This window comes from Triturus cristatus, chromosome 1_2, assembly GCF_964204655.1.
Source record: "Triturus cristatus chromosome 1_2, aTriCri1.1, whole genome shotgun sequence".
Taxonomy (NCBI): Eukaryota; Metazoa; Chordata; class Amphibia; order Caudata; family Salamandridae; genus Triturus; species Triturus cristatus.
This window is the reverse complement of record NC_140580.1, coordinates 32,211,945-32,238,115: the sequence shown is the minus strand read 5'-3', so window position 1 is coordinate 32,238,115 and position 26,171 is coordinate 32,211,945. Positions and strand designations below refer to the sequence as shown.

The window sequence follows — 26,171 nt, the reverse complement described above, 5'->3', positions numbered from 1 at the left end:
ATCCAACCACTAGAGAGTATTCCTTTTATTCCTCAACACATAATACCCAATCAAGAATTGACTATGTCTTTGTTTCCCAAAATATTTTGCAATCCCTCACATTCGCAGATATTGGTCCCATTCTATTATCAGATCATGCACCCATTTCCATCGGCTTTGATATATTGCCCAGGAATAATGCCCCTAGAAGATGGCGTTTTAATAACGCTCTCCTCTTGGACTCCAAATTCTCAGCTTCCTTTACTTCCTTCTTTACTGATTACTTTGAGAGAAACTATACAGAATCTTTATCACCCGCAACTATTTGGGATGCCTTTAAGGCGTCAGCAAGAGACTTTATTATAAACTTTGTTGCGAAGAAACGAAAATCTGCACGTAAGATTACAACAGATCTCCTTGAAGATATTAAGGCACTAGAGCATTCATACTATACATCCCACTCGGAGGAGTGCTTAAGAGCCCTTATTAACGCTAAACTGAAATTTAATAAAAAGTCAACAGAAGACGCCTCACTTTACTTGTTAAAATCCAGCACAAAATTCTATGGGGGTAAAAATAAAGCAGGGAAAATCCTAGCCAACTATTTAAAGATTCACCAAAACAAATTGAACATTGACTCTGTCTTCGACATTCAATCTTAAAGTTTAAAGATGTCAAAATCTTAAACGAATTTTCTCTTTTCTATAAATCCTTATATTCTTCAGAAACTCAACCTACGGATCACTCGTTATCGCAATTTTTCTCTAATATCCAAAAGCCTCAGCAGGCACCTCCATATTTATCTCACTTAGAATCTGATCTCTCCCAGCAGGAACTCTTTAATGCTCTTCAAAACCTCAAAAAAGATAAAGCCCCTGGCCCGGATGGTTTTACTGATGAATTTTATACCCATTTCTCTAAGCTTTTAATCCCCAAGTTACACTCACTTATAAGTTTTTTTTCTTCCTCCAATAACTCCTCTGGTTCTTTCTCGGAAGTCCACATTTGTCTTATCCCCAAAGAAGGTAAAGACTCCAAGTACTGCAAAAATGATAGACCTATTTCACTTGTTAATATTGATTATAACATTTTTTCTAAGGCCTTAGCCATACGTCTAGATTCCTATTTACCGAATTTACTAGGGAAAGAACAATCTGGCTTCGTTAAGGGTCGAGTAATTACTGATAATACACGACTCATTTTCGATGTTTTATCCAAATCATCACATCTTAATCATTCTTCGGCGGCAATAGCACTAGATGCCGAAAAGGCTTTTGATAGAGTCGAATGGAAATATTTATTTTATACTCTAAAATGGTTTGGATTTGGCCCAAATTTTATAAATATACTATCTCTCCTCTACTCTAATCCTTGTGCAGCAATATGTGCTAATGGCTTAATCTCCCCTTTTTTTAATTTAGGCAGAGGAGTGCGTCAAGGGTGTCCTCTTTCACCTTTCCTCTTTAATTTAGCTCTTGAACCATTTTTATCCAAATTACGTCAAAAACCTAGTATTTATGGGTTTCAAACATCGAATGTCCACATTAAACTCGCAGCATACGCCGATTATATTTTACTCTTTATATCCAAACCAGAAGAATCAATTCCTGCTTTTTTAGCGGAGGTGAAATCTTACTCTTTTATTTCTGGATACAAGTTAAATAACGATAAGTGCAAAATTTTGCCTTTAACAAAATATACTTTTAGTTCAGAATTTCAAACCTCCCACTTTAAATGGAGTCCGAATAACATTAAATATCTAGGCCTACACTTTACATCTTCAATCTCGGAAACGGTAACTTTATGCATGAGTAAGTGTATTCAGAAGATTTCAGAATTGACTTCTAAATGGCATCCTCTATATCTGTCTTGGTGGGGTCGTTTGGATACCATAAAGATGATGTTATCACCCATAGTTTATACACTATTTCGAACATCCCGGTCCCAATTACAACTAAACTATTTAAAAAAGTTAATTCCATTTCATCCTCTTTTTTGTGGAGTAATAAAAAACCCAGAATGTCCTTGCTAAAATTAATTCGCCCCAAATCAGAAGGAGGAGTCATTTACCAGATTTCCAGGCTTATCAGAAAGCTTTCCTATTGCGTCAGGCTTCTCTATGGTTGCTTGACTCTACAGATGATTGTCCTCTTTGGACCTCAACAGAACGCCTCTTTTTAGCTCCTTATTAATTTTGTAAATATCTTTCCTTTTCTCGTAAACCACAATCCATTTCTACTCCCATAACAAAGCACACCTTCAAATTACTCGATTTACCTTCACACTCTCCTCAGGATTCTAGAGATTCCTTTTTAAAATCAACGATTTGGCGTAATAAAAAGTTGTTGATCCAAAATAAACCCTTTTATTGGAAGACTCGGGGACAAAGAGGCTTAATATGGATTTATCAATTATTCTCAGAATCACAATTCATACCTTTTGATAAGCTCATGCAGTTATTCAATTTACCAACATCCTTTATCAATAAATATAACACTCAAAAGAACTGTGCTGGAATCTCTTTCCCATCTTCCCACCATACTAGACACTTCTAACAACCCAGAATCCCCTACCAGTCTTCAGACCTTGTTAATGACCACACCCAAGGCTTCTATTATTTACAGATACTTACAAGGCAATGACACTAATAGACAGAAGACAAAAATTGAAGAAGCATGGGAATGAGATTTTACTACATGTTGGCCATTATCACTATGGAAAGGCAGATGGACCAAATTACGTAAGACCTTTAGAGCAGCAAATATCACCCAAACATTATTCTTTGTCTATAATAGACTGTTATTCACACCAGCTACCCTATCTAAACACTTCTCATCTACTCCAGATACATGTTGGACGTGTTCTTCTCCCAACGCTGACTTATTTCACATGTTGTTTAATTGCTCACAGGTACATAGCTTCTAGCAACAAGTATGGTCTCAAATTAACTTAATCTACGACACCAAGTTTCCTTTTTCTTTTACTCACATCTTCTTAGGTAGTCTTTCCCCTATCTGGGATGACTCTCCTCTCGATGTCAAGATTATTGACTTATTATTAGCGGTTGCCTTTCAACAAATTACTGTCAATTGGAAAGATTCATCGAAAATTTCTTATAGGGCTTGGTGGTACACTGTTTGCCATAATCACAGGTTAGATACTGCCTTTGTATATCCTCCTCGTATGGCTACAAAACGTGCTGACCTATGGTCGCCTGTCACAATGTTTATTCATACAAGTGCTAAACAATGTTCGTTACCAAAACCTTCTCAACAGGAGGTTCCTAAACCACCCTAGACTATGTATCTAGTTGGCATATATATTTCACTCACTTTGCATTTTTCTGTTTCAATTTTACATTATTAGTCCGATGTTTTTATTCTGTATGTAATGAGCTTGGAATGTGAAGATATACAATTTATTCTGCATATTGTGTTTAGTCACTTCAAATTCTTTTCAATAAGATTATTTGAACTTAAAAAAGAGATTTGCAAGAAATTTTGCAAGGTAAAAATGTGTCCAGTTCTTCCTCGGCTGAGCCCTACCCCCACACATCTCTCTTTTCGTAGTTTCCGCTTAAAACAAAGCTAAAGTGGCATCACTCCACAGGGAGCGGAAGAGGAAGCCTCAAGTGTTGAAAACCGCTGAGTTTGTAAATGTGCAGATTCGCCCCTGGGCACGGCCACCCTGTTATTGGTTTTATGCTTGGTTATTCAGTTCACAAAGGTTAGCTGAGTTTTTGTTTTTATAAAAATATGACATGCCTGTGTGAGCTGGTCTGCCTGCCTGTATGTCAGGCTGGTTCTGACAAAGTGGAGGGGTTAGGGGTGGAGGGTGTGGCGTGGCGAGTGGCCCTCCTTCCAAGGTCCATTCCCAAGTAGAAAAACAACTTTTGTTATTTTTCTAAATATTTCTTTTATGCCTGTGGCCTCCCTTTCGCGGGCGAAATGCTATCTTAGCCTAATTGTTTAATTTCATGAAAAAGACCAATTCCTGCCTGGGACAAGTGGAGGTCAGCAGGGATGGTGGTAGTTGTCATTCACATGAGAGAAGCAGGGGTACCTGTGACACTTCAATAACATCAAAAGAGGCCCGAAAGGTGCCATGCAGCACTTAAGAGATGACATTTGACAGATACAACCAGACAGCATTTTGCCATCACAAGAAAAGTAGTAGTGGTTTATTTTCTTCCTGCTGTGAAGCCCTCTTTAAATTGCGGCACTGTATAGGAAAAAAACACTACCAAGGCCACATGTTTTGACTTTTCTGAAGGGAAAATACTTTTGCCAGATTTCCTTAACACAGCACAGATGCGAAATGGTCAGGAGCAGAGCAAGTTTCCAGTATATCAAGAACAGCACTGGTGCCTCTTCTGTGCCACCACTGGCAATGCATGCTGCCAGCGGACTCTGCTAACATAATTAGAAGGAACTTAATTTGTATTTATTCTCCCTCAATAAATTCTCTCTTTACGTCACAGGAGTATACAGAAATGGATTATAGTGCTGCTGCCACCCATCAGTCCTTAAACCAATAAAATAATATAGTAGGCTAATGCACTTGCTGCTGAGATGTTCCTACAATATGTGTCATCATCATTTCAGGACTTGCTTCTCTGCCTTGCATTTCTGACTCAAGAGTGGCACAGCAAGCATTGCAAATCCAACTTGTGTCTTGCCATCGACATAAAATTCTGAGCGGCTAGGTGTCCCCGATCCCGGTAAATATCACAAGTATTTGAGCTTCAAGTAATCGTAATGTGTTGGCCCATTTTGAAAGGTAGAGTTCATAACTCGATTAGCCCACCAATGTTATTAGCTATTCATTAACTGTGGATGTGGTGATGTCCTTTCCTCAGACTTCTTGAAACACCCACAGGCACTGTTTTCACAACTGTGGCACTTAAGGGTAGAAAACATGATCAAAGACTCTAGAATCATGACAAATGGCTAAGGGGGTGATTAGAGAACTAATCTAGGAGAACATTATCCTAGCTCTGGATACTGCACCCAACAGAACAGCACGGTCACTGTTACCTGAGGTGAGGGGGAAGTACCTGATAGGACACAGAAGTCAATGTCATGGCACGTCAGTGGATAGGTTTTTGAAAATAACTCTGCCTGTGACCTTTGGCGAGCATGTTATCATTCAGACGGTGAAAGGAGACCATCATGCCCTTGTTTTGAAATGAGGCATTTGATTTCACTTCTTCCTCTTCTTCTTGCTCTTTTAGACCTGTCAGAAGCTTTCAGCACCACCTTGCTTTTCATTCTCTTTAATCATTTGATGTTGGCCAGGGAGGAAGTTGGCACCTTTCTGCAGCAGAAAACACCAGAGAAGGACCCTTTCTTTTTCAATTGCCACCTCTCTTTCATTGAGCTAGTTCAAGAGACTTTGGAGGATTAACTGCTGCCTAGTGTACAACTGCTGTCTTTTCTGCATTATGTGTGGGTCCCTGCCCCACCAAGAGTCCTGCACACTGGCCCACCGCAGATAAACTGTGTGGTTGCTAGCCTAACCAACATGCATCATCAACCCCAGCCGGTCCCTAAACCAAACTTACCTCATTATCACCAACCACGGTACAGGTGGACCCTTAACCAAATCCACATCATCAGCCACAGCCACAAAACAGCCTGTCCATTGGTGGTATGTCTTGGCATCCATCCCGTGTCAGCCCTACCATCTCGCCTCATTTCTCCTCATCAGAGTGTCCTATGTCCTACTGCCCTGCTTGCTATCTTCAGATAAATACCCATCACGTGTGCGCACCAACAGGCCTAACACTGGGGGGAGGCGAGCATTCCTAAACCAGTATAGGGCAACATGCCATCTTTTAACTTTACACTTGCCTTGCACTGTGCATGCTTACATGTTGTCTAGCCGAGTTCTCCCAGGACAGATAATAAACCTTGATTTCTGGGATTTTTATTTGAGGGACCACTATTTGCCACAGAGATTTTGTATGCAATGGGGAAAGTGAAAAGGCAAAATAGTTTGCTTTCTCTCCAGCTGCACATTTAGCAGACCCTGTCCAGAATCGCTGAAACCCTAAACAAGGTACACTCAACGAAACACTGTCTCTAAAGGTGAAAAAACAGGGGGTCTAGTACAGTCTCCTTAATTAGGAGTGTGACATTCGTATTAATAAAGTCACGAATGCTGGGAAGCTTCATGAAAGGTCTTTTATTTCAGTAAAGTTAATCAGCTACTATTAATTCACTCTCTTGGACACTTACCCGCTCCGCTGAGCTCTCTCAATGTTACGCTTGTAGTGCAGGCTCTAGATGTCCGTCCAAATCCCCTACAGGCCCTTGTGAGTGTCGAGCCAGGAAAATGTGTTACTGAGGGCGGACTGTCCGGCAGAACAGGCGCAGGCCACGCCATTGGCGCCCTTGAAAACAGCTGACGTATCTCCTCCAGGAGGAAAGAATTATGCAATTGATGCTTCAGTAACTGATTCTAGGATGACTGTTGCCAGATCGCTGTTGTCTGATTACCTGCCTGTGTGTATAGGTCCCCATGGTTTTTTACATAATTCAGTTGCTATTAATTTGAGAGCTTGTCTCTGAGAAGACAGGTAAAATGCTTGAGGGCAGTGCCCACGGGCCATCCCTTTGAAGCCAGGTGTGTGTGGTATGGAACAGACAGATTACGGCTTATGCGAGGGAACCTGACGTCCCCAAGTCCTTTGTCCAAGAAAAAAAGTAATCGGACTGACAGAAACCCAAGTACTGGACAGCCAGAAAATAGACCTCTTCGAGCAAGTGACATACAGGGTCCCTGAGACCGCCTAAGTCAGATTCACGTCCTCACGAGTTGCACTTACCAATAAATGGAACTCTCAGACGAGGACCCATTAATGGCTTGCATAGGCAGGGCGTGGGAGACGTGCAGTAGGCCACCACCAAGGGCTACAAACTCTGTGGGTGAGTTGAAGGCTCTTAGTGAGATCCTATTTCCGGCACAGAGGGACATCTTTGTGCACAGATACTGCTCTAGGCTCATGCTTTCCTGACAGGACCTTGAGGCCTCGCCTATCATTTAGGTGGCCCCCTAGAGCGACTTCAGGGAGAAGAGAGGCCACACCTGCGTGCACAATGTAGATGCCACATTAACATATGTCACGCTTCCACTCATAGAGTGGGTGTATGACACCTCTATGGTTACTCTGTCAGGGAGAGAGGAGGTGCTACAGAACGTGATGGAAGGAGAGAAGGGTTCTTACTTCAACAGTGTGAGAGAGTGTGAGTGATTAGGAACTGAAAGAGTGAGGTATAAGCGTGAAGGTAGGAAGTCATTTGAACCCAATGTTGCGGACAGCATTGGTTATTCTTCATTCTTTTGTCCCGCTCCATCAGGGTCTTGTCTATAACTTTCCCAGAGTACGGAAGCAGCTTTGTAGCTGATTGGCACTTTTTAGTTTTTTGTTTAAGGTACACAATGGTGGATTTTCTGGCCCAACAACCAGGATGGAGTCACTTTGGCTGTTTAGTCACTGTATGACAGTATGTCTGGATAGCCTTTAGGACACATGTGGACCGGGATGTGCTCCAGCTCTTGCACAGGTTAGAGTCAACCAGACCCACACATGGAGGAGTGCCGCCCAATGACGGTATACAGTGCACCAGTGGGAAAACTAATGATTACTTTTTCTCTATTTTTAGCATTCAATAAAGCCATTTGTATCCCCTTCTATAGAATGGCTATTTTGACTTTGTTTATTTTATGTTTGGTCTATTTGGCGATCCATCTTTTTACTCATGTTCCTGTTTCACTGCCCTGTGGTTCTTGTTCAGTCTGAAATGTTTATGTAGGACCTGTACTAATGTGGTTCCTTAAGCAGACCCTGGAGTGGGAGGCACTGCTAACCTTGCGTGATTCCTAACTCCTAATTCCTTTGGGCCTTTGACGGTTTGTAGAGTGATCCCTGAAAAGCTCCCTCGCTTCCAGGTACTGTGACCATACATTGTACGTACACATACATTGAAGCTACTTAGGGCACAGCACGTCAACCAGGGTGAGCACAAGTCAAATAACCCTCACTGGCACAGTCACCCGGAGAGGACCCAGGAGCATATATATCACACACACACACACACGCACCCACGCACGCACACACACACACACCATGTCATTATGAGATTAGCCACCCACACACACACACACCAAGCACCTACCAGGTCATTATGAGACTAGCAATCACAAAACTGGTATACAAACGGGTATACTGGGATACAGGGATACAAATAAAAGAACACACCTGAAAAGAACTTACAAAAGCGAATCTAATGCACTAAAGATATCGCTTAGTAATCTAATGACAAAGAGATGTTGGCGAACAGCAGGAAACTACTGCTGAAGGCTAACTGGCTTTCTGAAGAAAAGGCTGCATAGCAGGTATGGCTCCTGTAATAACAGAACCAGTACACAGAATGATCTAGGCACAGAGATGTAGTGCAACGCCTTTTCATTCTTTGTGATGCTTTGATAATGGTCTCTTTTGTGTGTCTTCCTTTCTTATTTTCACGTTATAGAAAAGGAGAACCAGCAGAAAAAATGCCGGGGCAGGTGGTGGACAATAAAGCAGGAAAAAAGAAACTGGATGAAAAATTAGCCTTGACGAAAACATTTAACATGCCACCTCATCCAGTATAAACCAGTTTACCACTGGTCGAACTGGAACCTCACGTATGCGGCAACGTTGCTTTAGAAACAAAACTTTTGTTAGGATGAGCACTGAACTTCAGAACAGTAACTTCCTCGTTCCTTGTTGTTGGACAGGGCCTCTTTTGTAGACATTGACAGGGGTCAGGAACACAACCACGGTACTTATTGATTGACACTAAAACTCAACTGACTCTTCCCCACAACATTTTTTTTAGAGGGGGGAAGAGACATTTACTTGTCACTCCCTCTTCAGCACTTGTAGGTGGTGTCCAGACAGTTGGGTAATGGACATTTTATCACCCTGTAACCTTTTCACCACTATTTTGGTTAAATGCTTCAGGTTTATAGCACGACTACGTTGTTACACAACCAAACGTACAATATAATTAAGTGAGTTTTGCAAACTTTTTTGGGTTAAAGCTGCAATGACCTAGCAAGCTGAAAAATCGCCAAAACATTCTTTTTCTTTTATGGTTTTAAGAGTTTTTGGGGCATATTATCAAGACAGGCGATAAAATTATCTTATCTCAGGTTAGATGCCCTTCACATCTAACATGGGCTTCAATTGGGATTTCATAGAGCATATTATCAAGCCCATTATCGCCGTTTTAGCTGCAGTTTTCTGCCGCTAAAGCGTCGATAATTTTATCGCCTGTCTTGATAATATGCCCGCTAGTTTGTATCAAAAGAAACCGGTGCTCAGCAGGTAGAGAGAAAGAGGTCTGGTCTAATTTCAGGACAGTATAATTGTCTTTTTGTGCCTTTAGGCAGTTTTTGTCTGTCTCTTGTCGAAGATCTACTGAGGGCAACATCAATACTTAACAGTGGACTTTGAGTCAGCACCTGGCTTGCCAATGGTTGACTTTCTTGTCACTCTTGTTTGCTAGCTTCTTATTCAGTTCCCTTCCTGCCTCTTCCTGTGTTTATCTCTCCCCTACAGCATAGTGTCTTTACCATCCTTTTCATTGTATGCGTTGTATTCTTACACTGCTTTCATTCACAAAGATATTATTTTCTTTTCTCCATGGGAGTGCTGTTTTCTCTCCTCATCTATCTCATCTGTGCTGTTTCCCCCTTCATAACCACACTCAGTGTTACTCTCCCACACCCCTGCTCGTCCGTTCCTCCCCTTCAGCTTTTTTCCATTTAATTGGATCCCTGCCCTTCTGTTACTCAGTGCAGTTGCTTGTTGGTGACTTTTAGTTGCTTTACCCAACCTACCTTCCCTCATATGCCTCCTGGCTCCCCCATTACTCCCCTGCCTGTCCCCGCTTGGCGTCCACTGACTGTTATTCATTCCCCTATTGCACCTCTCACACTCCATGGTGGTTGCTGGAATTGGTTTTGCCAATGCTCGATGCTTTGATAATACGCCGGCACTGGCAAAGCCAACAGCAGTGACCGGGAATGATAAAAGTTCTTTCAACATGTGTACCTCTGCCCTTAGTGCCCAACTGTACTGATGTCTGGATCCCTAAAGCTGATCCTAGTTGTCATAGGCAAACATTGATCATGCGCGTGCACCATAACATAGGCCTGTCTCACCTATTATAGACGTGTTGGACCGGGAGGGGCACCCAACGTACCCTCATTTGGTGGAAGGCTACTGCCTTCACCAGGAGTTAAGCAGCAGGAGCGCTGTCTTGGCAGCATGCTGTGTAGTGATCAGTAGAAGTGAACAGGCTCTTTTTATTCTGTCACTGGAGTACGGCCACTCACTGTTTCAAGTTCCTCTGCTGTGTGCTTAACTCACCCTTGGCCTACATCAGTTAGATATGAAGTGCTGTGTAGTGCAGGAGTGGTGACTCTGCACTGGGTGTATGTGAGCCTGGGAAGGGTAAAGTATAGGGATAGAGCAGTGCTGTGCAGTGCGTGCATGGTGAGTGCATGCACTGGGTGTATGTGTACCTGCGAGGGGCACAGTACATTGAAAATGTAGTGCTGTGCAGTGTGTGCCCTGCAAGCACATGCACTGGGTGTATGTGTTCCTGAAAGGAGTATAGTTCAAGAAGGGTACAGTGTTGTGCAGCAGGCATGGTGAATGTGTATGATGGCTGCATGTTTGCTTGCAAGTGGCAACACAGAAAGGTTACAGTACTGAGCAGTGCACGCACAGTGAGTGTGATTTGAATGTATGTGTGCCTGGGGTGGCACAATACATAGAAGTAACAGTGCTGGATAGTTTGTGTACTGAGTCCATACACTGAGTGCAAATGTGCATGTAATGGTACATTACATGGAGGACCCTTGCTTCCATTTTGGGAGGCCTAGTCCAGCATCGTGAAGACATGAGAAGCTAGAAGAATCCCCCAGACAGATTTGTGTATTGCTGCATTCTGTAAGCTGGGTAGGATACGCTGGAGGAGGACGAGTGAGGCACCGCCTGTACACTTTAAAGGGTGCTCTTTGATTCAGTGAGAGATCACAAAGAAAAGGCCTGGACACATCTCAGGTAGAAGATGGGGCTGATAAGGGAATCATAAAGAGTGGGTATGGTAGCCCAAGATTAAACTTTTGATGCACATATCGCTGTGGCTGACATCCAGGTGTGCACTTTAGTCACTCCAATGACCTGTGTTGTGGACTATCCGCTTCAGGAGTCTCTCCTGCGGTAACAAATGGCTTTTTGAGAGGAAGAGGGAGAGGAGAAGGATGTTCTTCAAAAGAAGCAGAACCGCAACATAAAACTTGAAAGACCCAGAACCTAAATCACATTTGGTGTCTTGAAATGGACTATAAGAGGGGAGTTTGGGACACCAAAAATTGTCATCTTCCAAGCATCTTCTGCCTGTGACCAGGGCTAGGAGCCAAGGCCGGCTGGTCTCCTTGCTGGGTGATGGGACACCTGCTCTGGAACCTGGAGCTCCAGTGCCTGCCTTCTTGCCAAGACCAGTGTGTCCAGTGAAGAAGAAGATAGCGTGGGAGGGAGCGAGGTCCAGCGGAAAGCCCTGTCAAGTGTGCTTCCGGTGCAAGAAGAGGGCCGCTGCACTGATCGGTTCATTATCGTGTACTGTCGGCAACCCTTATATGCCAGGAGGAGGGCATCAAGAAGGTAACAGTGTAATGATTGTGTGCTGTAAGGGCAGAACTCTGTACAACACCATTGCTGCATCACCATGTGCCATCGGAGGCTGCCATAGAAGAGACTGCTCTGCTGAGAAGGGCTGAAGCATGTGTAATGCTGTAGCGGTGACCCTGTATGCCCGGAGAGGCCACTGTGGTAAGGAATGCTGTGCAGTACGTGCTGAAGCCTTGTGTGGATGTGACGCCGAAACCCTGTATGTTAGGAGAGGCTGCAGGAATCACTATGCCATGTGAATCAGGCAGGAGCCCGCGGACTGTGAGGAGCATTGACCCATAGGTCATCAGGAGCAATGAGCACTGCCCAACCAGACCCTGCAGATCGAGAGAGGATTCATAGGAATCACCCACACTTCGGGAGCCTGGACACTTACACTTCAGGAAGTGCACAGAAACACCACTGATCACTGCCGGAGCATAATCGTACAGGCTCAAAGGAGAGCTTATCAAGTGCTACGAAGACGCTCATGTGCAGCGGACTCACCTGAGCAGGACCAGAGCTGTGAAGGGCCCATGGACAGGGCAACTTTCAAGACAATTCAAACTTCCTCACTGGCCGGACAGGTAAGACCGGTGATGGGCCTACCGGGCATCTGGGGGACTTGCTTCTAATAGCACTGTGGATCTAGGACACTTTTGACTGTAAGCGAAGAGTCAGAGGGGACTTTTGAGTCAAAGGGCTACTAGTGAGCAGTGCCTGGATGCAGCCACCAGTGAATGGGGAATAACCCCAATTGCAATGCGAGGAACGGGTGGGAAAGGGACTTACTAGTGAAATACGAGAGCCATAAACTCATGGGGAAGTTTGTGTGTTGTCTGTAAATTTCCTCTGCATAAGATTTAGTAATGAAATGCTTATTTTTTGTTCTAAAAATAAGTCTTTGGCTCAATATGTTTATGGATGATGCTGCACCCTCTTTGAGTTATGAGCCATGTTCATCAATCTTTAGCCACACCTTCCCCTGGAGGGAACCTTAGACTACTCTTTCATGTCTACCACTGAGAGTCAAGTGAAGTAGGGATACTTGGCCCAGATGCTCAGGATCCATAGTAGACCAGCGCTGGGACATCAGGAGTAAATAGCCTCTCCTCTCTGTGACCCCTATGGCCATGAGTCTTGCTGAAGTCTCTGCCCCATCCAACGCCGTCTTTATACAGGAGTTGGCGATGTTTTTGCCTTCATCTATCAGGTGAGAGGCTCTCTGCCGGAATTCTTCGGGGAGGTGCTTTACTAATTCCCCCATCTCATCCCAGTGCTGGTACTGGTGTCTATTGAGGAGTGCATTTGAATTCGCCATGCGCCAGTGCATTGCGGCGTTCCTCTCGACCTTTCTTCCTGTGAGGTCAATCCTCCTGCTCTCCTTATCCGGGGGTGGGCCCGAAGTTGCTGGTACGTTGGCCCTTCTCCTGGCCGTGGAGGCTATGATGGAGTCCGCGGTCACGCTACCCTTGATGTAAGGGGGGTCCAGGGAGGAGTGCTTATATTTCTTCTCTGTCCTGGGCGTGATCGACCGGCAGGTTGCAGGTTCCTTGAAGGCTTCTCTCCCTTGATTCATCACGCTTTGTAGCATGGGGAGGAACTGGCTCCTTGTCTGGATGGGGAGCAGTGTCTCGACGAGAAAATCGGCTTTCGGTTTCTCCTCGTCGAGTTTGACGCCGAAGGCCATTGCTGCGCTCCTGACCACCATATTGTAGACCCCGATGTCGTCGGGTGGCGAAGGCCTCGAAGGGTACGTGTCCACGGGCTCCTCCGGGTTTTCGGTGTCGAGATCGTGCCATTCGACGTCGTTGCTGGTAGATGCCGCCGATTCGTAGAACGACCGTTGGTCTTCTTCCTCGGCTTCTCCCTCATAATAGGGCTCTTCTTCCTCTTCGAGTTCCCTTGTCAGCCCTTCGGCGTCGAACTCGTCTTCGACCTCCTCGACGTCCGCTGATGGAACCGTTGGAATCTTGAATTCCTTCATTCTGGCGTCGAACTCCTTCTTTCTTTGAAGGATGTCCTCCATTTCGGCCTCGAGCCGCCTCTTCTTCTTCTCCATCTCGGAGATGCTTTCGGCGTCGACCGCGGGTCTTTTCGATGAACCTTGCGTCGACGTCGAACGTTCTTTCTGCGTCGATCGGCCCGTTTCATGGGATGCTTTCGACGACCCTTGCCTTTCGGCGTCTTTCGGCACCGGGGAGTCCTTATCTAAGGATCCGCTCGGCCTCTTGTTCGTGGTTCCCCCCTTGGACGTCGAAGTTTTCGGCGCCGGGGCTCCCTTCGTGGACTTTGACTCAGATTTTCTCGAGTCACCCTCGTGTTGTCGAGGTACTTTTTGTTTTGCGCTCGACGATTCTCTTACCTCGTCTTCTTTTTTCTTGTCGGTCTCTACGACCGTGAAGTTTTCGGCTGTCTCGGCGACGTTGTCCTCGTCGTCTGAGGAGAGGCCCAGAGCGTAGAGCGTCGGGGGCTTCCCCTTGCCGTCCATGTTGGCGTTGGCCCTTCTCTGCCGCTCTCTCACCCTGAGTGTCTTCGGCGCGAAGGCTGAGCAGGCGTTGCAGTCGATACTCTGGTGATCGACCGGTAGGCAGAGGTTGCAGACCGGATGCTGGTCTCTCTGCGCGAACTTGTGGTGGCAGTTTGGGCAGAACTTGAATGGCGTCTTGTCCATTGCGCTCAGGGTCTCTGAGCGTGCATTCTCCAAGGCCGTCGAAGAAAAAGGGCGCTGGTCCTCCTTTCTTCGCGCTCCTGATGAAATCTTTTCCTTTCCTGATATCTTCTAGTGTTTCTATCGACGAAACTCGCTTTTCTTCCTTCTTCCTTCGAGTGTAATTCTGGAGCTTCCCGATGACGATCCAGACCCAACGGCGGAAAAAAGAATCTGAAGATGGCGCCCCAAAGGTGGGACTTCCGCAGGAAGCACGACGACGTCACGGGAGGTGCACCAAATGGTGTACGTTGACGCCCACCTGGGCTACGAAAAAAAAAAAAAAACAAAGAAAAGACTACGAATCCGGACCCAACCACAAGATCGCGGAATAATGCACAGCATAGTGAATCCAGAAAGATTCACGCTGCAAAAATAGCCTCAACCCCCAGGGTTGGGCCCAGGAGCCCCTGCCTGCCCTGTGGCCTCTGAAACGGGTCCTGACACTAACCTTGAAGAAAACAGCTTGAACAAGCTCCCCTTCAATGCAAAGGAGTGATTTTTTTAACATTCAACATAACAAAGTTGTGTTATCTTCTTTTATTGCAGAGAACCAAGCAGACCAGTATGTTACTAAATAGTGTTCTTATAAACAACCCAAACTTAACATGTAGTATAAAAATGCATGATGTGTATTATAGTACATATCGGGTCTCAGGTGCCATGTACACACCACTTCGCTTGGCCTTTGCTTTGTGATTTTTTATGTGAACAGAAACCCTCAATGGCAACATTGCACCACACTCCATATTCCATAGTTGCCCATTATGTATCCATCCTCTCTCTCGCTCTCTCTATCTTTCTCTCTTGTGAGCATGAGCAGCAGGGAAGGGAAAAAGGGAAGGGAATAACTTCAAGGAATTCGGTTGTAGTTTATCATTACAAAAAAACAGAAATTCACTCAAAAACTACAGTTGTAGTGAAGTTATAGTTCATCATTGGCTACAATAACTTAACATATGTTTAAAAACCTCCTCCGAAATTCACATGAAATAGCACAGCTGAAGTGAAGTTAAGGCTACAGAACAAAACCTAAAAGTAATTGAAATTTGCCAGTTGTGGCTTGCACCTCAATCCATAACTCAATTGCATCCTTTGGCTGGAGCAAAACTCAAACCATGTCCAGGGTAATCGAGTGTCAGAGAAGAGATTGAGAATGCCTACTGATGAACATAATAGTGGACATTTCAAAACTCTAGAGGTAGACCACACCATGGAACGCCCAATTTGCATCTTTAAAGAGGCACTTCGTACTGCAGCTTTCTCTGCACTCATGGCAGAAAATTTACAGTAGTAAACGAATTACACCTGTCATGAATCTCTTTATGGATTTCGGTCAGGCATAAAAAGGGCATTTTTGGTTGTAAACGTATGTTTAATATCAAATTTACATTTGTGAATATGCCCCAATCTGAACACTTGAAAGAAATAAGGACTTACCTATTTATTGCATTCAAAATGATGCTACATGGAAAACTATAAAGGTACTACAGCTACCACAATGCACTTACATTTGTGCTAGAAACCATCCTATGTACTGAAGCATCTTAGAAGTTAACATTTTCATCACGGATTACACATTTTATTGCCTTGCACTTTCAGCATTTGCCCTGGTAATTTAGTCCTGAAGAATGGAAGCACATTGAAGACCTTTAAAGGAGGGAGGAGCTCGAAACGCAGAGGCAATGGTTTACTTTTTGTGGGGAAGCCAAACCAGCATTCGAAGTTTTAGAGTCGACATATCAAAGGAGTACTGCCATTTTGTTTTTTGTGCTTTTTGGTGTTTTCCTGCAGCATCATACAAATACAATTGGGGCACAGGATCATCAAAACCCCAGAGATTGAGCGGAGAGTCCTGAAGAAGGCCTAATACTCATTAAATGGCAGGAGCATATCAATGTTTTTGACAGTACTTTAATAACAAGGTCCGTGAAAGCAACACAAGACCAACGTACTGGAAATACTACATTAATAAGCAGGCGTGCCAACAGACACATCCTATGTTGACATTTTTGTGGCAGCTAATGATGACATCTAACATGTTCATGACACTTGTCTCTGTCACACAAGGAAATGGCGACCAATGTCTTCCCCTACATTCTGATAAACAGGCTTTGATGGGACTACTGAAATGTAATAAAGGCATGTACGCATTCCTTCCCCTTCAATGTGTCTGTGCGGCTTGTAGGCTACGCGCATAGCTGCATAGCACATTACACATATCAGTGTGTACCCAAAGTGAGCATTACGTAGAGGTGCTAAGCATTAGGTGACTTTACCATTCCTTGCTTGGTGTTTACCTCACACCTGCCTTCGCCTGTGAGCCTTAGTAGGGTTTTGCGGGGATCAGGCGAGGAGCTCAGCACTTTATGGATTGACCCGTTTCAAGCACAATGTGGCACAGAATTGAAAAGGGTGTGTGTAACATTAGGAGGCAGCACCACCCCCACCACTTAATAAATAAATATGTGCATAAATAAGTTAGTAGGCTGGCAGCCTGCTGGGGCTCTGACAGCTGCTGCACATAAGCGTGTCCTACAGTGCTGCCAGTAGTCTTTGGGTGTCTAGGTGCTTCGTGAAGGGTGAGGATCACGAGGCGCACAGAGCAGGGGCTCAGCCAGAATAGGGAGGGAGCCGCGTGAGCAGCAGGGCACGTAGGAGTATATGAAGAGTACAAGCCACCACCGGCATGTGCCTGAGTATGTGCACAAGGCTCAAACTGGGGCTACAACTCTCCACCCTCATTGTGCAAATGAGTCTCATCTCAGGCCTCATCGTGTGCATAAGACTATCACACGCATGTGACTCCACCAGAGGTTAAACTTCCAGCAACCATTGTGCCAGAGGCCCAGGTTTAGGCCACAGCACCCCATTTCTCCCTTTGCACACAACGAAACGTGAGCCCCCACGCTCTGGGCGCAGCACGGAGCTCTCAGGCCGGGGGCCAGTGCACAGTCCCGAAGGGGGCCCGGGAGCTCGCGGTCCCCACCGCGGGGGCTGCTGAAGCTATTGTTCGGCCACTGGCACACAGGACTCTCACACAGAGCACCCCATCCTCTTGAATCACTTGTCTAAAATAGACCGAAACTAAGATACACACCTGCCACAGGAACTGCTGAAAATCTCTTATGTTGCCATTTGCTAAACAGTGCCATGGCATGTAAAGCACACATACACCCCGAGGGCATCTCTGCACCCATTAACCAATGTTTAATATTGCCCAGCTCATTGGTACTCATTTTATCAACGTCAAAGTCTATGCCAACCTGAAAGGATTTAAAACTGTGTGAGCATGAAGTCAAAGACGCCTACAGTAGATGCAGTAGGCTTCTGAGAGACCAGGGCTAGATACAGCACTTACAACACTACAACTACACCGCTAATTGTTTACATCCATACAAATGAAGGAAAATAGGACAGAAAGACGGAATGCAACAAAGAAAGAAAGAAGAAAGAAGAAAATGAAACTAGAGTAGGTAAACAGAGGGAATAATGCTCATTTGCTTTCCAAAAATATATTTCTGGCATGCAGTGTGTCAAAGATCCATTGTCCCTTTCCAAGTTCATACCTTTTCAACACATTTTTCCAACATTTAGTAAGGAATTATGTCCATAAATGAAGAGAAGGGAGTTTGCAATTTTTGCATAATTCTACAAAGAATGCTCTAACGTTCCATAGTATAGAGACAGTCTGCCTTTTTGACCTATTCTATAATTTAATTCTGTGAAATTATTTAATAACCTGGAACACAGAACTTGGAATAGCGAATTGTTCTGGACAATCAGATCCTGAACTAGTTGTCTTATTTTCTTGCCCACCAGAACCGCTGATTAAAGTGGGCAATCACATATTGAGTAGCAATCCAGTGCCCCCAATGTACAATTTTCGCTCTGACAGTATTTCATTGATTTACAAAAGATCTCAACTCTGCACTGGCAGACTGAAAGCATTCTCGAGTTTGCTTGTGTTCCCACCTGTAGTGGACCTAGCCGGGCAGTATGGACTGGATGATTGCTATCGGAGCAGGACCACCATGGATTTCCACATAGTCTAGAGTGGCACGGAGAGCAAAACCAATGGCCTGGAATGAGGCTCTGAGAAATTACCGGTGACTGAAAATAACTCAAACATTCCATTCATCACCCTTTATTTTACTAGTATGCTCTGGAATCACCATAAAACAGTGCTGGTATGATGAGTAACTTTAATTGAAGCTTTTTCCCCCAAAAAACGAAAAGACACTACTCTATATCCGTCCGATCGTGTCTCATGAAAATACAGCAATGGGTAACAACGTCTTTATGTTAAATCTTCAAAAAACAGAGTTCACTCACACCACATTCAAGCTCAATAACACATTTGATCTTGCACTAGTCGAAGAACTCATATTAGATAGGTTCCATCCTTACCTCTACCCGACAATAAAATCTCTGTGCTTCACTTTACATAACACTTTATCACTGTCCCTTCAGATCAACAGGCTTGCCCACTCTGCCAACATTTTTCTGCACTCACTTATTAAAATCAAATACCTCCTGACCCTAAACAAATGGAAAACAGCAGCCCATGATCTACTCAAACTGTGGCTAGGCTTTGGCAAAGCCATTCAGGTTAATGTGCTTCGGTCCTCATTAGTTTCTGGCGGGAGAAAATGTGACCACATCTCCTTAGTTGAAAGTGGCTTACATTGGCTTCAACAGAGGCCAGAATTACATTTAAAGTTTGATGCAAGACACACAGAGCACTCCCCCTGGGGCATCTGCCTTGCCTGCCCAATGACATACTCACCACGAATAAGTGACGTTACAACGCGGTATTTAGACCGCGGTACGTTACATCGCAGTTATTACAACGCAAGTCGTTACAGCGACTTGCGCTGGAAGGCGCTGGATTTAGGAATAGTATGATTTACTATTCCAACTCCAGCCTACGTAACAGTATTCCTTAGTGTATAGCGCCATCCAGCGCAAGTCGTTGTAACGACTTGCGTTGTAATGACAGTGATGTAAACATACTGCGGTGTAACGACCGCGTTGTAAAGGTCGTCCGCCACTCACCTCTGGTGTATCACGGGACCTCAGGAATAAGGACACATTACACCTGGAAACTCCGAATCCAAAGCCTCCCTTGCTTTGAGGCTGGCAAGCAGCCTGCTCTAAGAACCCAACTGAATGTCTGATCATTGCAAAAGTTGCTGAAAACTCTTTTTATCTTTCCATTTGAAGTCATCCTCTTGTCCCCTTTTTTATGAGTTACCTTTCTATTGCGGTGTTATTGAGATGGTTCTCACCTTTCCTTGCTGTTCATCTGTATCCTTTCCATGGTAGCGTCTCCATATGTTCTGTGTAAGATAAGTTCATGCATTTAAAGGGCAGAAGTGCCATAGAAAACGTTTACATAAATTATTAAAATGTATATTTTCTGCAGGAAATGGTTAAATCAGGAATACTATTTTGTAAATGTACTGAATTCTAATTACTTTTAATCCAGGCTGCATATTGTGCAAAGGAAATCCATTCTATAAAACCTCTACCTCGAACAGCAGCATGGGATTGAAAGGAGGCTACAGGAAATTGCATCTGCCGAGCGTGCCTCTGCATTTGATTTTGTGTTTGGACCGCTGGAATGCTTGCTTTTACTGTGCACTGAGGCCTGCCAGAGAGAGCCAGCTAATGTGCACTGCTGCAGGGACGTGCGCTTGTTCTCTTAGTGCAGTCCACGCTACAGTGTGACTGGCCCGGGGTGTCCCAGCACTGCTACTGCTGTAAAGCAACAGTTTAATGTGCAGGCCACTGTGACCGCTGCGCCTAGTTTAGTAGGACAGTGTTGAAACATTACCTTCAATCACAAATTCTAAATGTGCGTGCAAGGGTCATTGCAGAGATGCTGCAGAATCTATGTTTTGCAATGGTAAATATAAATGTATAAGTAGGCGAATCGATGATTTATAAAGCACAGCATACACCCAGACAGGGTATCTTGGCATTGAAATGAATTCTTGATTTCAATTTCTGCGACAGTTAACATCAAAGTAAAATCCTAAAGTAGACTTGGCCTGAAATTTAAGATTTGCAATCAGATTCGGGCTGCACGGATTTGCACTTGCAGCTGGGGCTTTTCACATCTTCTCACAACTCTTAATGGCTCCACGTGGACCATCTGCTGTCTCAGGCTTCAAAGGATCACACCCAATACTCAGGCAAGAAGGGGTGGCTTAATCTGAAGTGAATACCTAAACATTGTCAATAATTAGTCAATGTCACTTATTTCCTGCTCAGCAAGGGGTGGAGGAAAACCTCTTCATGTCAGCCTGCTGTAGGACACCCTGAGATAGTGGCAACAGAAGGCACAGGAATACATTTGAAGTAGACCAGACACAACTGGTTAATGGTGAATGGGATTGGGACAGGGAGAACATCTCACACCACATAAACAAGTCTACCCTCAGCATTTTAGAAGTTGCTCTGCAAAGGCTCCTGGAAAAATCTTGGTGTTACTGGCCACAAGAACTACATCATACGGAAGAGATAAGAGAAGTGATTAGTATCTGAACGTTTCATGGATTGAATTAGGATCACCCACCCAAGGCTAATTATGCGTTTAAAACCCCATACAAGGCTCACTGTTCCTTGGAAAGCACCCTCAAGAAGATGGGGAAAGACGTTTCAGCCTTCTGTGCAAAGAAGAATTTGCACCGGTCGACTCATGGACTTGCAAAGAAGGTTCAAGATTAGAGGTGGTAGGTGCCCCACGGTTAACATGGCAGCTCAGTGATGTGCTGCTGTGAAAACTACACAAAACTGTTATCTAAGATCCCCTTTGCAGCCAAAGCAACTTTATGGAACCTTTATCATACACACCTTCTGCCTTCACCCCATTCGTCAAGCACGTCAAAACTGGCAAAGTCCTAATATGGACATACCGGCCACTACACCAAGTCCAGTTGAGTGCTTCCTAGTTTTACTTGGTCCCTTCACCATACTTGGAGAAGTTTCCACTTGATGACTATCGCTCACCGAGGTTCACTACTTATTTTACTAGGGCGGTGCTCTGTACAGATTCACTCTTCTCTCTGATCAAGCTTGACATGGTCTACCTAAAACAAAATCTATCTGCAAAGACAGAAATCTTGCCTGGCACCAAACATGCTTTTCAAAACTTCCGGGCGCATATGTCAGTTGGACACTTAAGATCACAACTAAGCCACCAGTGGTGCAGCCTTGAACAGAAGGGTATGGGTGGTGGTGGTGGTGTTTGAACATAAAAATGAGAGAGTGGTTGTTAGGACAGGAATACCTTCTGCAAGATTTAAAGACATGGGCTCCTGCTCTGAGTGAACTTGCGTGTTAAATTCTGCCCAGTTGTGCGTTGTGGTCTTAGCACACATGACAATCATGCATATGCACTGGGACCTGCTGTAGTTAAGTACTGCAAAGTACTGTCATTTAGAGGGATGCACCAAGTGTGCCTTCCTCAGTGAGTGGAACAGTTATTCCTTTTATATATTGACAGTGTGGGAAGCATGAACCGTTAGTAGTAGAACAGGTTTTTTTCTGTATACCTATGTAAATAAGTGGCTAACCTGCCTTGCTGTGTAAGTTGTCTGTTCAGTTCAGTACATCCGGGAGCTCCCTAAAGGATCAGATTGTACTGTGTTTGAGTGTTTTGTGTGTGTGTGAGTGCATGAATGTACACCTTCAGTGTATGGCAGAAGTGAGCAAGGAGTACGTGTGCTGTGTTAACCTATGGATGAAATGAGATCTATTCTGATTCAACTGTATAGGTCCTGTATACAAAATGGATGCTGGATGTCACCTTCCAGACGGGCTCCATGAAACACAGAATCCGGGCTCAGACCTAGCTTTGTGGTAGCAAATGAAATCACTTGCTGTTGTAGGACAGAAGCCAGTGGTGTCTTTGAAGTCCATGGGTGATCCCTGAGCATGTACTGCCTTTTGTCCCTCCAGAGATGCTATAGACAAAAGCTAGCTGATTGGCATGTATGGAGGCATTCTCTTTTCTGAAACCCATGCGTATGGCTTTTTTTTTGCAATAATTGTAATGGCCTTTGCATTTGTCTTTCAGAAAAGAAAGCATGCAATTGGCCTAGAGGTGGTACATGTCCCACCTTTTTCTTAAAATGTTGACTCCCACAGCATCCACCTTGCGGGAGCGAGCAGCGGCACGCATGGCAGCGCTTGTTTACATTTGCCTGTCTCATGGTCGCTTTCACTTTCGTACCATGCTTGTTTCTTTCAGTCGCTTCACTTCGAGTTCCATTGCGGTATGTTATTTGTCTTTGCGTGTTGTGCAAACCTTTACCAAGCCTCGGCGATGCTTTTCTTTAAAGCCGAGTTGTAAAGGAGGTAGGTTACACTGGTGCGGTGGCACATCATTTGGCTGCCACTTTTATTATGCTAAAAAGAGTGAATTTGGACGACAAAGGACAAAATAAAATACAAGCCAGTGCGGTCCAAAGTCCTGTCTACACTCATCAATGTAATATCATCCGTACATCTTTGCCTGCTGTGCATGCATTCTTTGTGTCGACTCCGCAGTAGCCCTTTCTCGTTTTGCAGAAGAATAACAAATCTTTTGCAATTGACCACGCGCTGCTAAAATCAGACGAGTTCTACCTAGACTGCTAAGCACTTTGTGTTGCAGACTGCAATCACTCAGCGCCAGGTATGCGATTCCTCAGGTGCGCCAACAGTGACTGCTAAATCATTGTGAGTGTAATGCGATTCTCCACATGAGTGTAGAAATGGGGGGCATCCTTGATTAAAATATGTTTTCAGCAATCATGTATTCACAGGCCCTGAAAGGTATCCTGAGCGAAGAAAAGTTGAGTGATTGTCAAGATCAAGTTCATACTTCAGAATTTTATTTTTGGTGTCTTTTGCCTCTGCTGATTATTACTAATTCTTGCAAATTCTAGAATTCTCTATTGAAGCATACTCCAGTTTTTCTCTCCCTCTCTTTCAATGGCATGTCCCTTCCTCTTTCTCCCTCTTCCTCATTCAGAAAGCAAGTAAAAAATCTGGGGGGCCTTCTTCACCTTTCATCTATCTCAGGTTAATAAATTGTGTAGTGTTAAACAGGGTAATAATCACACTTGTTTTTATATACATTTGAATGGTGCAGCAGGTGCAATGGCACGGGGCCAAAAAGTTGTCAGAACTCCTCTAAACACCTAATATTGCTATATTTTACTACTAAACGGGCAGTCAAATTGCAGTTACCTTGCAGTTGAAAGAGCTTTATTTAGATGGTGCAGCAGGTGTAGTGACACTGGGGCCCAATGCTCTAGGAGCCCCACTAACCACCAACTATTGCAATATTTTACTACTAAACAGGCAGTCACAAGTGCTCTACAACATAGCTTAAACATATTAACAAAGCCAATATCTCTTGCAAAACACTTATAAGGTCCCAAAAGCGAGACCTATTGGCTATGCCAATGCTTGTTTTGGGTAGTGCTGAGAGAGAGCTTCCTAGATCACCCTTCCTGCTCTCACCTGAACAATACAGACAGTCTGACTTGGCTGGATCCAATACTCCTAATTGTGGTATTTTATAGAAATCTTTTGTGTGCAGAGACCCTAAATCACTATGCCTGGAAGGATTGTATAAAGCATAGAACAGCCCATAACACCATAAAGATTATAAGGAGGCCTCCACTTAGGGCCTTTGCGCAAGTGCTCTGTATAATTTCGATAACTTCTGTTACCAAACACACTGGAATTGGGAGTTGTAGGGATTTTTATCACACCTGGTAAATATTGGGTGTGATAAAATCTGCAACTCCTGGATACATTTTGTCTGGTGTGATCTGCTGAAATGTAATGGGGGAGATATGGCTACATAATACTGAGACAAGTGTTAATAACTTTATTGCTTGATTAATAAACACCATTAAATGTAATGCTCCATAAAACACATTAAACATTCACATCCAAACCGTCTCTATAAAAGAGTACATGTCAGAGTTTTTATCATCTGTAAGTCCATTTAACATAACACATGCAAAGCTTGTAAGCCTCTTACCCATGCATTTATCAAGCAGAGTTGAGAGAGGGACCCCTCTACCTACACTACTGCTCAAAATTGTCGGCACCATGAACATATATGCACTGAGGCTTAGTAGCTAATGCATAGGATTTAGAATAAGAAGGGGAGACCGGCATTTAAAGTGCACGTGCTCATAGTAAGTTCTACTTTGGCTACAGAAAAGCCACACTAAACAACCGTCCACTGGTCAGGGAGAGTGCGGTGTCATGAAAGTGCTAGTGCCTTCCCCAACATGCGCCTCCCGCCTCCCTGCAAGGTACGTAAGACTACTTGGGGCCTGAAGTATAATTGTGCCAGGTAAATTGCCTATAGCAATGTGCGGGTTAGACTGTGAATGCACATTGCGATTTATAAGTTGGCCAGAGAAGACTACTTCTAGAAGGCCTTCCTAAAACTAGAGCAAACGCCCCTGAAAGTGCTCTGCCTTCCCCGAAGAGGCACACCCTTAGAAATTGCTCTAGACATTGTGGGGATAGGTGCAAGCCCATTAAGGGAATTAAAGTGCAAATGCTCATTGTAAAATCTAGAACAGTTACAGGGCAATCTTTGAGTGCATCTTCCAAGATTCAAAAGCAAATGGTATTAGTGATGTTTATGCCTCATCGACCCCCTGTGCCGAGTGGATTTGGGCTAAAGGGACCTGTTGACAATACAGAAACCACGGCCTCAATGATGCTGCAGGTCACTCAACAGTGCAATCTAGATTCTTTAAACTGGTCCCTCCTCCCCTACTGCCACTAGATCCTTGGCCATAACCTTTTTTCCCCAAACCTCTGAAGGAATTTCACCACTGCACAGTTCAACACAGCATCCATTGGTTCAAAACAGGCTATCACTGCCTCCCTACGTGACCTTGTTCTTCGATCTTTCCAGGAAATCATACTGAGGCAAGTGGATTTGGTTTCAGTGAGCACCACAATCCACGTTAAGCTCCAGTTGGCAGGCACAAGTTGTAATGGGTGCTAATTATCGCACAGGATAACTCTCAGACACCTAGGTGTCATAGTTTATCATGCGCAATAATTATTGCACAGGACACATGTAATGAGACTGTAAATGTTCCAGGATTTCTCAGGCTCAAGGGAGGCTGTATTCACCATGGTGTAGGAGGACTTCTGTGATTCATTTCTAGAGTTCCTGACTGACAGCTTTCCAAGGAGGTGTAGAAGCATCATCCCAGAAGATGGCAACCTGCTTTAGAATATCTTCATTGAGAAGGAGGCTGCTCAGATGAGACGGGGTCACTGGAGGTGTCCCTGCAAAGCATCTGCCAGGAGGAGAAACCCAAAGAGAGCTACCTCCAGTGGTGCCTATCTTTGACTTATGTGGTGAAGTGTTGGAAGAACCACCCAAGAAGGAGATCTCTTGGAAAAGCTGGGCCACTGTGGTGGTCAAACTCAGGAGAGATGTGCCAGAGAGTCCCATGTGGTAGCGTGCCATGTAAGAATGGAGGCCTAAGCTACTGCTCTCGCTCCCAGAATCACTACCCATGTAGCCAACACCATTGTGCCTCAGTGTGGCAGTGACCCATGCCAAAAGGACCTGCACGGTAAGGTGCCTTCATTTGAAGAATCCTGTCCATCTACGCTGACATGCTCATGAACATGTTCTGTGAGCTGGGGAGACGGCCAGAGAACCGGCCATGTTTTTGTGAAACGTTAACCCATTATTCCCCTTTCATG

At 44.4% G+C, this 26,171-nt stretch overlaps 1 protein-coding gene across 1 annotated transcript in view; it reads right to left on the bottom strand.

Moving 5' to 3' along the window:
• The window catches only part of LOC146866683 (alpha-1,3-mannosyl-glycoprotein 4-beta-N-acetylglucosaminyltransferase C-like), a gene marked incomplete at its 5' end in the record, with an annotated part of 221,567 nt that overhangs the window by 86,293 nt on the left and 109,103 nt on the right, over positions 1-26,171 (bottom strand). The window contains one exon of the mRNA XM_085616744.1: positions 19,709-19,759. Coding sequence (XP_085472870.1) covers positions 19,709-19,759 — 51 coding nt within the window. The remainder of the gene's footprint in view (positions 1-19,708; positions 19,760-26,171) is intronic.